The sequence below is a fragment of the Drosophila teissieri genome, chromosome 3R, assembly GCF_016746235.2.
Source record: "Drosophila teissieri strain GT53w chromosome 3R, Prin_Dtei_1.1, whole genome shotgun sequence".
Lineage (NCBI taxonomy): Eukaryota > Metazoa > Arthropoda > Insecta > Diptera > Drosophilidae > Drosophila > Drosophila teissieri.
Window position 1 is genome coordinate 1,952,479 of NC_053032.1, and position 12,274 is coordinate 1,964,752.

General features: G+C 40.4%; 1 protein-coding gene across 1 annotated transcript in view; it reads right to left on the bottom strand.

Moving 5' to 3' along the window:
- Nucleotides 1-12,274, bottom strand: part of LOC122621349 (piezo-type mechanosensitive ion channel component) — an 831,372-nt gene that overhangs the window by 111,791 nt on the left and 707,307 nt on the right. The window contains exon 16 of the mRNA XM_043799189.1: nucleotides 4,086-4,462. Within this exon, the coding sequence (XP_043655124.1) occupies nucleotides 4,086-4,462 (377 nt within the window). The remainder of the gene's footprint in view (nucleotides 1-4,085; nucleotides 4,463-12,274) is intronic.

Consider the following 12,274-nt stretch of genomic DNA (forward strand, 5'->3'; position numbering starts at 1 on the left):
TTTGTGGACACTTGCTGACATCGGTTACCATTTATAGTTATCCATATACAATGATACAGTTAGTTAGCAGATAAGTTTGAATTTGGAAATATTTATACGAAATTCACAAGATATAACTACTAAAATAATATAAAACCTGTGCAAAATATCATAATTTAATCCCAATATTGATGAAAGTTGCCTTGTGCTTTTAAATGCTCTTCTTGCGGTGTTTCCATCATTCGTATTTCCACATCCGTTTTGTTTTGGCTTATCGTCATGTAATCCTCTTTGAGTCAAAAATAATTGTTGTAGCTTTTGTTTACGGCATGTTATCATGTCTCTTTTTTCTTTATCCCGAGTTTTCCACTTTTCCAATTGAAGTTTGTATCAGATTTTAAGTACAAACTCGAAAAATCTGATCCATGCGTGCAGAGGACTGATCCCATAATTTAGATTTTCTTAATTACCCTTAAAGTTTGATATTTCGGCGGTTTTTATAAAATTCTTTGGACTGGCTTCACAGATAGGACACACCTGGCAAGATTTCGTTCCAGTTATTATATTCAATACCTAAATTTTTCTGTCGACTGAAAAATTGTAAGTAAAATCTGTGAGGTTTTGAATTTGTGACTCTAAATTCGACCAAAAATAAGTTATTTTGTTTCTTTAGCGTATTCAATCTTTAGGGGTCTGTAAAATCGTACTGATTGGGGGCTTTTATTTATCCATAACGTTATCTCTAAAACATCTGTTATTTTTAATGGAATGAGGCTGGTAACGAAAATTGAGTCGTCTTTGAGATGGGATTCGTCTTCTAGAAATCTCTGCTTGTACAAGTTAATTACTTTGCTGGTAGCAAGGTAAAAAAATAAAATATATTGGAGTTCAGTTACGACCGACTTTATTTGTATAAATCCAATTTGCAACTGAATTACCCTAACAAGCTGTGAGTCTTTGGCTGTGAGCTGCGCTGCCCTTGGTGGCAGAGGATCGGCGTCGGCTCCGTAGCTTTTCAATAGGCCACGACATCGGCTGATGTTTTGCTGGTCAAATCGGTGCAGTCTTCTTGGAATCACTTGCTTTGGTGGGAGCGGAAGTTGTTACCAATCAGATTCTTCGAACTCTACTTGGCAGCTCGGCGTGTGCAGGAAATTCTCGAATTCTACTTGGCAGCTCGGCGTGTGCAGGAAATTATGCAGACGCTGAGCTTGCAGATTGATGCTTGCTTATTGGGGTTCGTTGTTCTGGATTTTAACATTTTTGTTGTTAACTTACATACTCTGCCCGGTAGTACCGTCAAATTCATAGCTTGCGATCAGTTTGATACCTGTTAAGTTCTTATGCCTCTTAAATATCTCCTCTTGCATAAGAATAATTGATACTGATTCTGTAAATTTTGGGCTCTGGTTTCTGTCACATGAACTCCCGCAGGTCTACACGCTAATTTAACTGCTTTGACCTTATTTTACGATGGATAAATGTTGCTAAATAGTGTTTTATTCAAAGCTCTCATGTCGTTGTATTTGGTTTTGGTTAGATAGCTGTCAATCAAAAATTCAAGAGCCTGAATTGGTGTGAGCGGTACTGGCTCTGTGAATATCAATTATTTTCTAATTTCAGTGGATGCATTTGAAGTAGAAATGGTATGCTTTAATACAGAAGCAGTATCGCCCATTTTGTACTTTTTTGGCTGAAATTGATGCTGCATGGACAAGCAGACTTGTATTATTTTCTTCAATATTAGCCAGATCCGTTGCCATTTTTCTTTTGAGACGTGATCCTACATCACTGTAAGGGAGTTGTGGTCGTCTGAAGCGACTTGATTGTTGTTTTGGCCCACGACAACCATCATGGTAAATGAAAGCCAACTGGAATGTTTTTTTTTTAGATGCTTCAATTGTACGGCTACATTTGGCCAGAATTTTCATTATATAGAGGTGAAAGCTTCTGATTTGCTTAGCGATTTTAGCTTTCTCGTCAATAATAATATCATTAAATTTAAATTCGCCACCAACCCAGTCAACTAAGGCTTTGTCATTTCGACCTCCTCTGATCCACTCATCCAGCAGAGCCGATCGGCTAATCTTAAACTTGGCTTTAACGGCAAAATATATAGAGCATAGGCTAATTTAGGAAAAAGGCGCTACTAACATCGATTTAATTACAGTTTTGAGTAAATACATCAGTCAGACATGCTCCGGTAATCGTAATTTTTTTTCGAATTCGATTTGGGCCAAATGGTACGATTTCGTTTTTAGGTGCTCTGGTTTTCGCAAAATGTTTGCTATCGTTTTGCTATCGGAATGTTTCGATTCTCATCGCTTCTTGCAGCGCAAACACCTGTTTTATTTTATTTCTCTAAATAAAACAACGTGAAATAATGCTTTTTATATTTGCAATTGCTTGATTTGTTGCCAGCGGAAGACAGAAATTTGAGGGCTTGAGGAAATATAGAGTTGCCACCTTTTTCACAATTTTAATTACGATGTTCGCAATTACTTTTTTACAGAACTTTAACCATTTAGGTATTTAAATTAAGTAGCATTAATTACAAACAAAACTTTTGGCCCTCTTTTTAATTAATTAATGAATTTTTTTATAATTTGTAAGTACTTTTACCTGTCTGTTTCGTTCCACGAACAGTATGGCAACCTTCGCGAGAGCTTTTGGTGACATACTTATCGACCATTTTTTGGCACAGTTTTTGGCACAAGTTGGCACAAATTATTTCTCACTCCACAATAGACGAGCACATTGGTTAGATTTTGCCTAAACTAAGACGCAAGCAAAGACAACAACAATTACAACATGGAACACACATTTCTAAATCAGTAAGTTTTATATATATTAGGCATACCTTCATCTTCATGTTCCATTTTATTTTCAAATATTTTTTTTAACAGAAGCACAAAGTGCAGTAAAAGCTTCCCGCTCAAACAGCTGATCAAACATATGATTTGTTATCGGATAAAAAATGCAGTGTTGCAACTTAAATGTTTTTAACTATCGTTTTGGTGTCCCTTATGTATGCTCTTTCAAAATAGAATTTACTAAATTTTTCGACTTTATGCCAAAAAATAGGGAATCTGGCCTAGTGTGCACTGTAAGCAGTAAAAGAGTAAAAGTTACAAAATCCCTTATATAGGAAGCGGAAATAAGTTAAATTCTTAAAATTGATATCGAAGATCACGAAATCGTAATTGAAAACATTGAAACAACTGCAGGCATCAAAGCTCAAGAAAAAGTCCACAATATTGTCGATTTAACAAATTTAACTATACGTTAACGACAAAATAAACTGAACCGAAGAATAATTTTTTTAAAGCTGCCAAAAGTATAATCTAAAAGCTTAAGTATTTAAATATGAGGTATTTGGGCCACGTAAAAAAAACGCAAGTTGTAACATCAATTCCAGTTCCGAGCCATTATTCCCAAAATTTCTCAAATATCTGACATTAAAAAAATAAAAGAGAAAATTCAATTCGGTGATACACAGATAATTATGTTAGCCACTTTTTTCATCCACTCAGCACAGATTGAATCAATCACAAGCAATTAAAACACATATTTACAGAAATTGACTGCTTCATCAAATTCTATTGGCTTTATCCGACAACTACAATAAATTCAGTTTTAAGACTTCTGTAGCAATTTAAAGAATTTTTTAATCCCATAATATCTGACAAATGATCTGCATTTACAACGGAGCTATATTGTAGAAACGAATTCATCAAACATCACGACGGGCCTTTCTCGTGCAAATGACCAGATTGAACTCTACAATAGTTTCAGTCCAATCAATACTTCTAATCTTCGACCCACGACAATTGTATAAATTCGTCAGTAGTGTAAAACAATTCATCAACTAACAGATTATTATCTGAAATATCTACACATACAAAAAAAATAGTTTTCTACTTACAGGTGGATATAACCCCCTAAAGATTTTATATTTTTTTAATTAACAATTTATAAGATTTCTGTTTTATTAATCGCAATATAAACAAACTAGCCTCAAACTGTTGCTTAAATAAATTATTGTGTGCCATTTACTCTAACAGAAATTTCTATCAATATTAGGGAACCACTTGGCCGCAATTTACATTTTAAATGCTATATAGTTCACCAATGAATATCCTTTTGTAAATACATTACCCAAAATTCGTTTTGGGTAACCGCATCTTATTTGGTATGCAGAGAGTAACATATGAAGGCATTTTATTAAATAAAATAAAACTGGGGCAGTTTCACCAAAACTGTGTGCTGTTATATAAGGTACCAAGAAGAACATCCAAAAGTGAATTCCCACAACTGAGATAAAGTGAAAAACTATTTTATATATAAGTGCTTTTCGTAGATAAATGGCGCGTTCCGTTACAATTGCAATAAACTGCACGATCAACATCAAAAGAAATGTAAATGGAACTTTGTTTCCTTGAATATACGTCTCCAGTACACTAGTGCTATATTTATAACGATACTGACATAATAATAATATTATTACTATTTTAAATGCCAGTAAAATGAAAAGAAGTTTAGATTTATAACTTGCATTGATCGGCGTCTTTCTATTCATATGGATAAATATATATATGTATATATATATATATATCTATATATATATCTATATATATATCTATATATATATATATATATCTATATCTATATCTATATATATATATATATATATCGAGAACCAATTTACAACCTTTTTTAAAAGAGTGTGCGTGGCAGTCTTTGACGGTTTTTGGGAGTTAGGGTGTGCGTGGCAAAAAGTTTTTTCAAAAGTGTGGGCGTGGCACTCTTGGGCGGTCTGTGGGCATGGCAAAAAGTTTTTTTTTGCAAATCGATAGAAATTTACAAGACTAATAAAAAAAAAGAGAGAACGCTACAGTCGAGTTCCCCGACTATCTGAACCTGGCCCCCTCCTGTCTGACGTGGGATGGTTCCAAGGCAGCGTCAAGGTGATCGCCTGTGACGACGAGCGCTCTGCCAAGCTATACAAAGCCGCAGTAAAGGAGCTGGGGGAGGTATATGAGGGCACCGGACTTGATGCGCTGAGCTGTTTCATGCCGACCCCGTGCAAGGATCTGGATCCCGGCATCCATCAAAGCGCCGGACCAGATCCTCATCATGCTGCAGCGATGCAACCCACACCTTCCCACCTCGGACTGGCGAGTGGTGAAGGTCGACGAGATGGAAGGGCCAACAAACCAGGCCATCCCATCCTGAACAAGGAGTCCCTAGCTCCCATTGAGGCCGCCCATGGGGAGCTAAACTTCGGCTTCAGCGCAGTGACCATAAAGGTCTACAAATCGGACTTCGCCAAGGAGGATCAGGTAGGCGGTGGAGGAGTGATCGCGGAGATTGCCTCTGAGATCGAGGCATCGGAAACCGAGGACGGCTACTCGACTGATGCCTCAATCCTCCGAAGCCTTGCGTTGACGAGAGTAAAAAGGTGGTTGAACTCACACGATTTGAAACTGGCTGACGAAAAAACCGAGCTATGAGAGTTGGGGAAAACGTAATAAGGACGCGGAAGGATATAAAGTACCTAGGAGTTAGACTGGACTCCAAACTGACATTTAGCTCACACATACAAGAGACGAGGAAACGTGCAACCGCGACGACAAAATCGCTTAGCAGACTTATGGCAAACGTGGGCCGCGGTGAATAACGCAATCATGCTGTACTGATGTGAGGTCTGCAGGTCAAAACCTTTACTGGAGGAGCTCTACGAATCGCGAGCGCGTATCGACCGGTATCCTGCTGCATCAGTAATCGCAAGCGCGATACCAATCGATCTAGTAGCCAAAGCGAGACAGGCGGGAGAGACGACGAGGGAGTTAATCGCACGAAGCAAAGATGAAACACTCCTCCTTGGACGAGGAGGGAGTCGATACAACCGTGGTGGAGATGCCCACAGCAGATGTTCGTGAGGCTTCTGCAAATAAACCTCCACCACAGTAAGGCAGCTTCCGCTGCTCTTCAGCTCCATCTGGCTGAGGATGGAGTCGACATAGTCCTGATCCAGGAACCTTGGATAGTGGGAGGAAAGGTTTCAGGATTAGGGACTAAGCTTCTAACAGCTCCCAGCGAAGGTAACGTAAGGGCCTGAATCTTAGCCAAAAAGCACCTCAGCATTTTTCTGCTCCATAATTACAGCGATGCAGATAATGCGGCAGCCACCGTGGAGAGTCAGCCATCTCCGTTCCGTGTGCTCTCATCGTACATGGCCTTCGAATGGCAAGAACCGCCGGATGAGCTGATAAGAAGACTGGTACAAGACAGCGAAAAGCAAAACATAGGCCTCCTAGTAGGCTGTGATGCAAACGCCCACCACACACACAAACACAAACGACCGCGGTGAGTCTCTTTTCAACTTCATCTTTAGTTCAAATCTTATCATATGCAACAAAGGTAATGACCCTACCTTTATCATTAAGAACCGAAAAGAGGTAATAGACCTAACTCTCGTCTCCAACCCACTACTGGAGAAAGCAACTCACTGGAGGGTGCTAGATAAGGACTCTTTCTCAGACCCCAGGTATATAGAAACAACCCTTACAACCAACCCCTCAAAACCAGCAGTTTTTTCTAAGCCAAGGAAAACAGACTCTTCTATACCCTCAATCAATTTCTAGTCTAAACGAACTAGTCTCAATTCTCACAGAAACCTGCAACTATGCACTAAAAAAGGCCTGCCCCAATAGCAAGTCCAAAAGAAAAAGAAAACCTCCCTGGTGGTCACCAGAACAATCTCCCCTCCGAATGGACTGCAGAACCCGTTTTAACAGGGCCAAGGCAGGAAATGAGGAGGCCCTGTGGACCGCCTACAAGAAAGCCCTTGCAAACTACAAAAAAGCCATCGCCACAACCCTAGGCTACCTTAAAAGAGCAGATGGCTCCTGGACCAGCACGAGTGAGGAATCTCTGGAGATACTTCTAGACACTCACTTCCCAGGAAACAGCCAAAACGCTCTCACCTCCCAACATACAAACGCCACACTGGCAAGCATTGAACTGTGCTTAGACACAAAAGTCCTCCATTGGGCCATACACAGTTTTAAACCATACACATCTGCAGGTACAGACAAAATCATACCCGCACAAATCCAACATGCGGGAAATATATATATATAAACTGGCTTCTAAACATATTTAAAAGGTCCCTACTTCTTGGACACCTACCGCAATAGTGGCTAGAGTCCCGAATTGTCTTCATCCCCAAAGCAGGGAAACCATCACACACGACCCCCAAGGACTTCAGACCAATTAGTCTGTCATCCTTCCTACTAAAGACCCTTGAAAGAATCATCGGCCTGCATCTGAGATCAACTCTCAATCTAAGTCTCATTACAGACACGCAACACGTCTACAAGAAAGGGAAATCGACAGAGACAGCACTGCACTCTCTCGTCTCCAAGATGGTAAAATCAATGTCCCAAAAGGAATATGCACTGGTAGCTTTCCTGGATATAGAAGGAGATTTTTACAACGTCATTCCAAACGGCGATTACCGGAGCCCTGACAGAGCTTGGGGTGGACCGCCACTTGGTGGGGCTCATAAACCAACTGCTCACCTGCAGGAAAGTTAGGGGTGCTGCAGTATAATAGCCTATGCAAACGACGTTGCTATTATCTTCACAGGCAAATACCCCCAAACGTTATGTGATCTCATGAGCGAAAAACTCATTGTTTTGTCCAGCTGGACCAAAAATAACGGACTAGGAATTAACCCCTCAAAGACCGAGCTGGTTCTCTACACTAGGAAGTATAATATACCAGACTTAGTCCCACCTATCCTCAACAATCAAAGACTTTCCTTCAGTAGCAGCGCAAGGTACCTGGGCGTAATACTTGACAGGAAACTAAACTGGAATCTGAACCTCACAGACAGATACAAAAAAGCTTCAATAGCACTCTTCACGTACAAGAAAGCAATAGGGCTCAAATGGGGCATGACACCCTATATAGTAAACTGGTTATATACGGCCATCGTCAGACCAATACTACTGCATGGGGTCGTGGTATGGTGGCCGGCCCTGAAAAAGAAGTCCAGCATAAAAATGCTGCATCAGCAGTGCTTTACGCAGCACCCCAAACGATGCCTTAAATGCCATACTCAACCTCCCTACAGTAGCGGCAATCAGGCTTAGAGATATCAAACAGTGGAACCCATAAGAAGCGGGTCACTCATGTATCCTAAAAAACATTAAAATAGTCCCCTCCAGGACAGACTACTGCACTCCAACGGAGTACATACAAACACCATTCAACACAATCAGCCCAGAGAGGGTTGAGTGTTACTCACAGACTCCTGGCCCCCAGAATGCTTTATGCTTCTATACGGACGGGTCAAAACTACAGAACAGAGTAGGAGGAGGAGTTTACATTTTCAGTGATAGCCAAGCAGTTATCAAATCGATTGGCTCAATCTCAAGCCTCGACTTTACATGAGATGACACAACAATTCGTAATCAGCCTTATATGGGTACCCGGACACAGGGACATAGAAGGCAACTCCATTGCAGATGAACTAGCTCGAGAAGGCACTACCGCGCCACTCATACAAGAGATGGAGGGCATGACTATGCCTTTACCCACTTGTTAACTACTACTTAGGAAAAACCTAAACCGAAACAAACAGACAATATGGGAAAATACCACACACTGTCAAAACTTTTAAGATTGACCATATAACGATTTCTGCCGTAGCTGTAGGGACGAAGAAGTGGAAGAAACGAGCATCTACTATGCCACTGTCCAGCACTGCAAGCGAAAAGACTTGCTCAACTAGGAAGCAGATTCCTGAGAGACACGTCCGACCTGTCCGACACCGATCCACATCGGATACAAAAATTCAACAGCGCCTCTGGCTGGGGAAACTGCTAACTTTACATGAGCCTCGACCGGCAAAAGGGGCAAACATACAAGGTATCACAATGGACCTCTAATGTAAAACCTAACCTAACCTATGGTCGGAAACGCTTCCTTCTGCCCGTTACATACTTTTCAACGAATCTAGTATGCCCTTTTACTCTACGAGTAATGGCTAAAAAGGCTGAATTAAGTTTATTATTATTTAATAAGAAAACAAGAGAGAACGCTATAGTCGAGTTCCCCGACTATCTGATACCCGTTACTCAGCTATTCGAAGTGCGAAGGAGAGTCTTTAGCACATACAGTTTTTGGCGGTTTTGTGGACGTTAGAGTGGGCGTGGCAAAAAGATTTTTGGCATTTCGATAGAAATTTACTAGACTAATACAAAAATGAAAAAATATCAAAAAAGTTTTCAAAAGTGTGGGCGTGGCAGCTTTGGGCGGTTTGTGGGCGTTAGAGAGGGCGTGGCAAAAAGTTTTTTGGCAAATCGTTAGAAATTTATAAGACTAATACAAAAATGGAAAAATATCGAAACATTTTTCAAAAGTGTGGACGTGGCAGTTTTAGGCGGTTTGTGGGCGTTAGAGGGGGCGTGGCAACATGAATCGACAAACTTGCGCTGCGTTAATGTCCCTGGAGTCTGTATGCTTAATCTCAGCTTTCTATCTTTTGTAGTTCCTGAGATCTCGACGTTCATACGGACAGACGGACAGACGGACGGACATGGCCAGATCGACTCGGCTACTGATCCTGATCAAGAATATATATACTTTATATGGTCGGAAACACTTCCTTCTGCCTGTTTCATACTTTTCAACGAATCTAGTATACCCTTTTACTCTACGAGTAGCGGGTATAATTAGTGAGTTTGAAGTTGTAAGTTGTAATTAATGTATAAAACATTTTGGCTCAGTTTAATGTGTCGCTTCAAACTGTTTATTATTTTTTTTTTATGCGTGAGTCCTACGCTCACACCTCTCGCCCAACGAGGGCCGCTGCCGTGTATCGTACGGATCGATTCGCGTACGGATTAGACGCGATATATAATAGAGTACAGAAATGAGGACATGTATAAATATTAGTAAGATCTTATTATGTAGTAAAAAAGTAAGAATTGATTCATTTAAGAGCGGCAGAGTCAAGATTAGAGATAATATGAGAAAGTCTATTATAGTCAGAACATAATACTCTGTAGATGACCCCTACAACTCAAAATTAGATGTTCAATGATTTAAGATTAGGGGTAGGTAGTTTATAGTGTATTTGCTTGGAACAGAAAATTCAGGCGAATAACCAAGTCAGTACTATCAACTTCACCACGAATAAGCTTACAAATAAAGACTGTTTTAAGCATCGGTATACGGTTAGCTAAGGAGGATAAATTAATTAACTTTAGTCTAATCCCAATTTAGGAGCCTGCCTTACAGCAAGAAGAATTTTTGAACCGATTCACTGTGGTCCGTGTGAACTAAGTAGTCGGACGGACTAGTGAAATGAATAAGGTATTGGTCATGTAAGGATCATCAAAGTCCTTTGACAATCCTTTTTATAAAACCAAGCACACCCCTGGCCTTATTGACTATAGACGAAATATGGTCTGAACATTTAAGTTTAAGGTCCACAAGAACACCAAGATTAATCCGTGTTATTCTTTCCAAAGAGCACCCACATAGAGTGTAAGTCGCGTGTCTTAGGTTGACAAGACAGAAGGAATTAACTTTACATTTTGAGCCATTTAAGCTTAGTACGTTATTACGGCACCATATTTAAAAAGCTATCTAGATCGGATTGTAAGTTTAAATGACAAGAAATGTCCTTATACTGGAGGAATAATTTAACATCGTCTGCGTACATAAGTAGACGCGAATGTGTTATAAGTGTGACTCGGGGAATACGAAGATTCCAGGGATAAGGTAAACAATGGAGGCTTGCATAAGGCTTTCGCCCACAATCGAAGCACACAGCCGGGGATTCCGTCGGGTCCTGGCGAGTAGACTGGCTTAACACGCTGAAGATCGTAAAGCAGTGAGCTTTCGTTTAGAGTGGGAAACAAGAGAGAACGCTATAATCGAGTTCCCCGACTATTTGATACCCGTTACTCAGCTAGTGAAAGTGCGAAGGAGTCTTCAGCACTGACAGTTTTTGGCGGTTTGTGGGCGTTAGAGTGGGCGTGGCAAAAAGTTTTTTGGCAAATCGATAGAAATTTACAAGACTAATACAAAAATGAAAAAATATCAAAACATTTTTCAAAAGTGTGGGCGTGGCAGTTTTGGGCGGTTTGTGGGCGTTAGAGTGGGCGTGGCAAAAAGTTTTTTGGCAAATCGATAGAAATTTACAAGACTAATACAAAAATGAAAAATTATCGAAACATTTTTCAAAAGTGTGGGCGTGGCAGTTTTAGGCGGTTTGTGGGCGTTAGAGTGGGCGTGGCAACATGAATCGACAAACTTGCGCTGCGTTAATGTCCCTGGAGTCTGTATGCTTAATCTCAACTTTCAAGCTTTTGTAGTTCCTGAGATCTCGACGTTCATACGGACGGACAGACAGACGGACAGACAGACGGACAGACAGACAGACGGACAGACGGACGGACAGACGGACATGGCCAGATCTACTCGGCTATTGATCCTGATCAAGAATATATATACTTTATATGGTCGGAAACGCTTCCTTCTGCCTGTTACATACTTTTCAACGAATCTAGTATACCCTTTTACTCTACGAGTAACGGGTATAATTATTGAGCCTTAAAGTGCGGGCGTGGCAGTTTTGGGCGGTTTGTGTGCGTTAGAGTGGGCGTGGCAAAAAGTTTTTTGGCAAATAAATAGAAATTTATAAGGCTAATACAAAAATGAAAATCTATCAAACCTTTTTCAAAAGTGTGGGCGTGGCAGTTTTGGGCGGTTGGTGGGCGTTAGAGTGGGCGTGGCAACATGAATCGACAAACTTGCGCTGCGTCTATGTCCCTGGAGTCTGTATGCTTAATCTCAACTTTCTAGCTTTTGTAGTTCCTGAGATCTCGACGTTTATACGGACAGACAGAGCCTAGCTAATTAGAATAAGCTTCAGTATAAAAACTATTGTCAACAAATAATCATACGCCCGGTCGCGCCCGCGCATTTACGCCCTTTCGAGTGTTTTCTATTTCAGCCGATTTGGAAAATTCCTGAACAGCAACCCCCATCACACCCAACATTTTGGTCCTTCGAGCCGGATAACTTTGATTTTCAAGTTTGTCCACCAGCGAACAAATTACAAGAAAAGTAATTTTCATTCCTTTTAATTGCCGGTCTGCGGCAAAAGGTTCTAAAATCCAATTTCGTTCAATTTACTATAAGATTTATTGTCAAATCTAACGGATTTCTCCGACAAAAGGCAATTAAAGAAAAGTACTTATTCATTCCTACG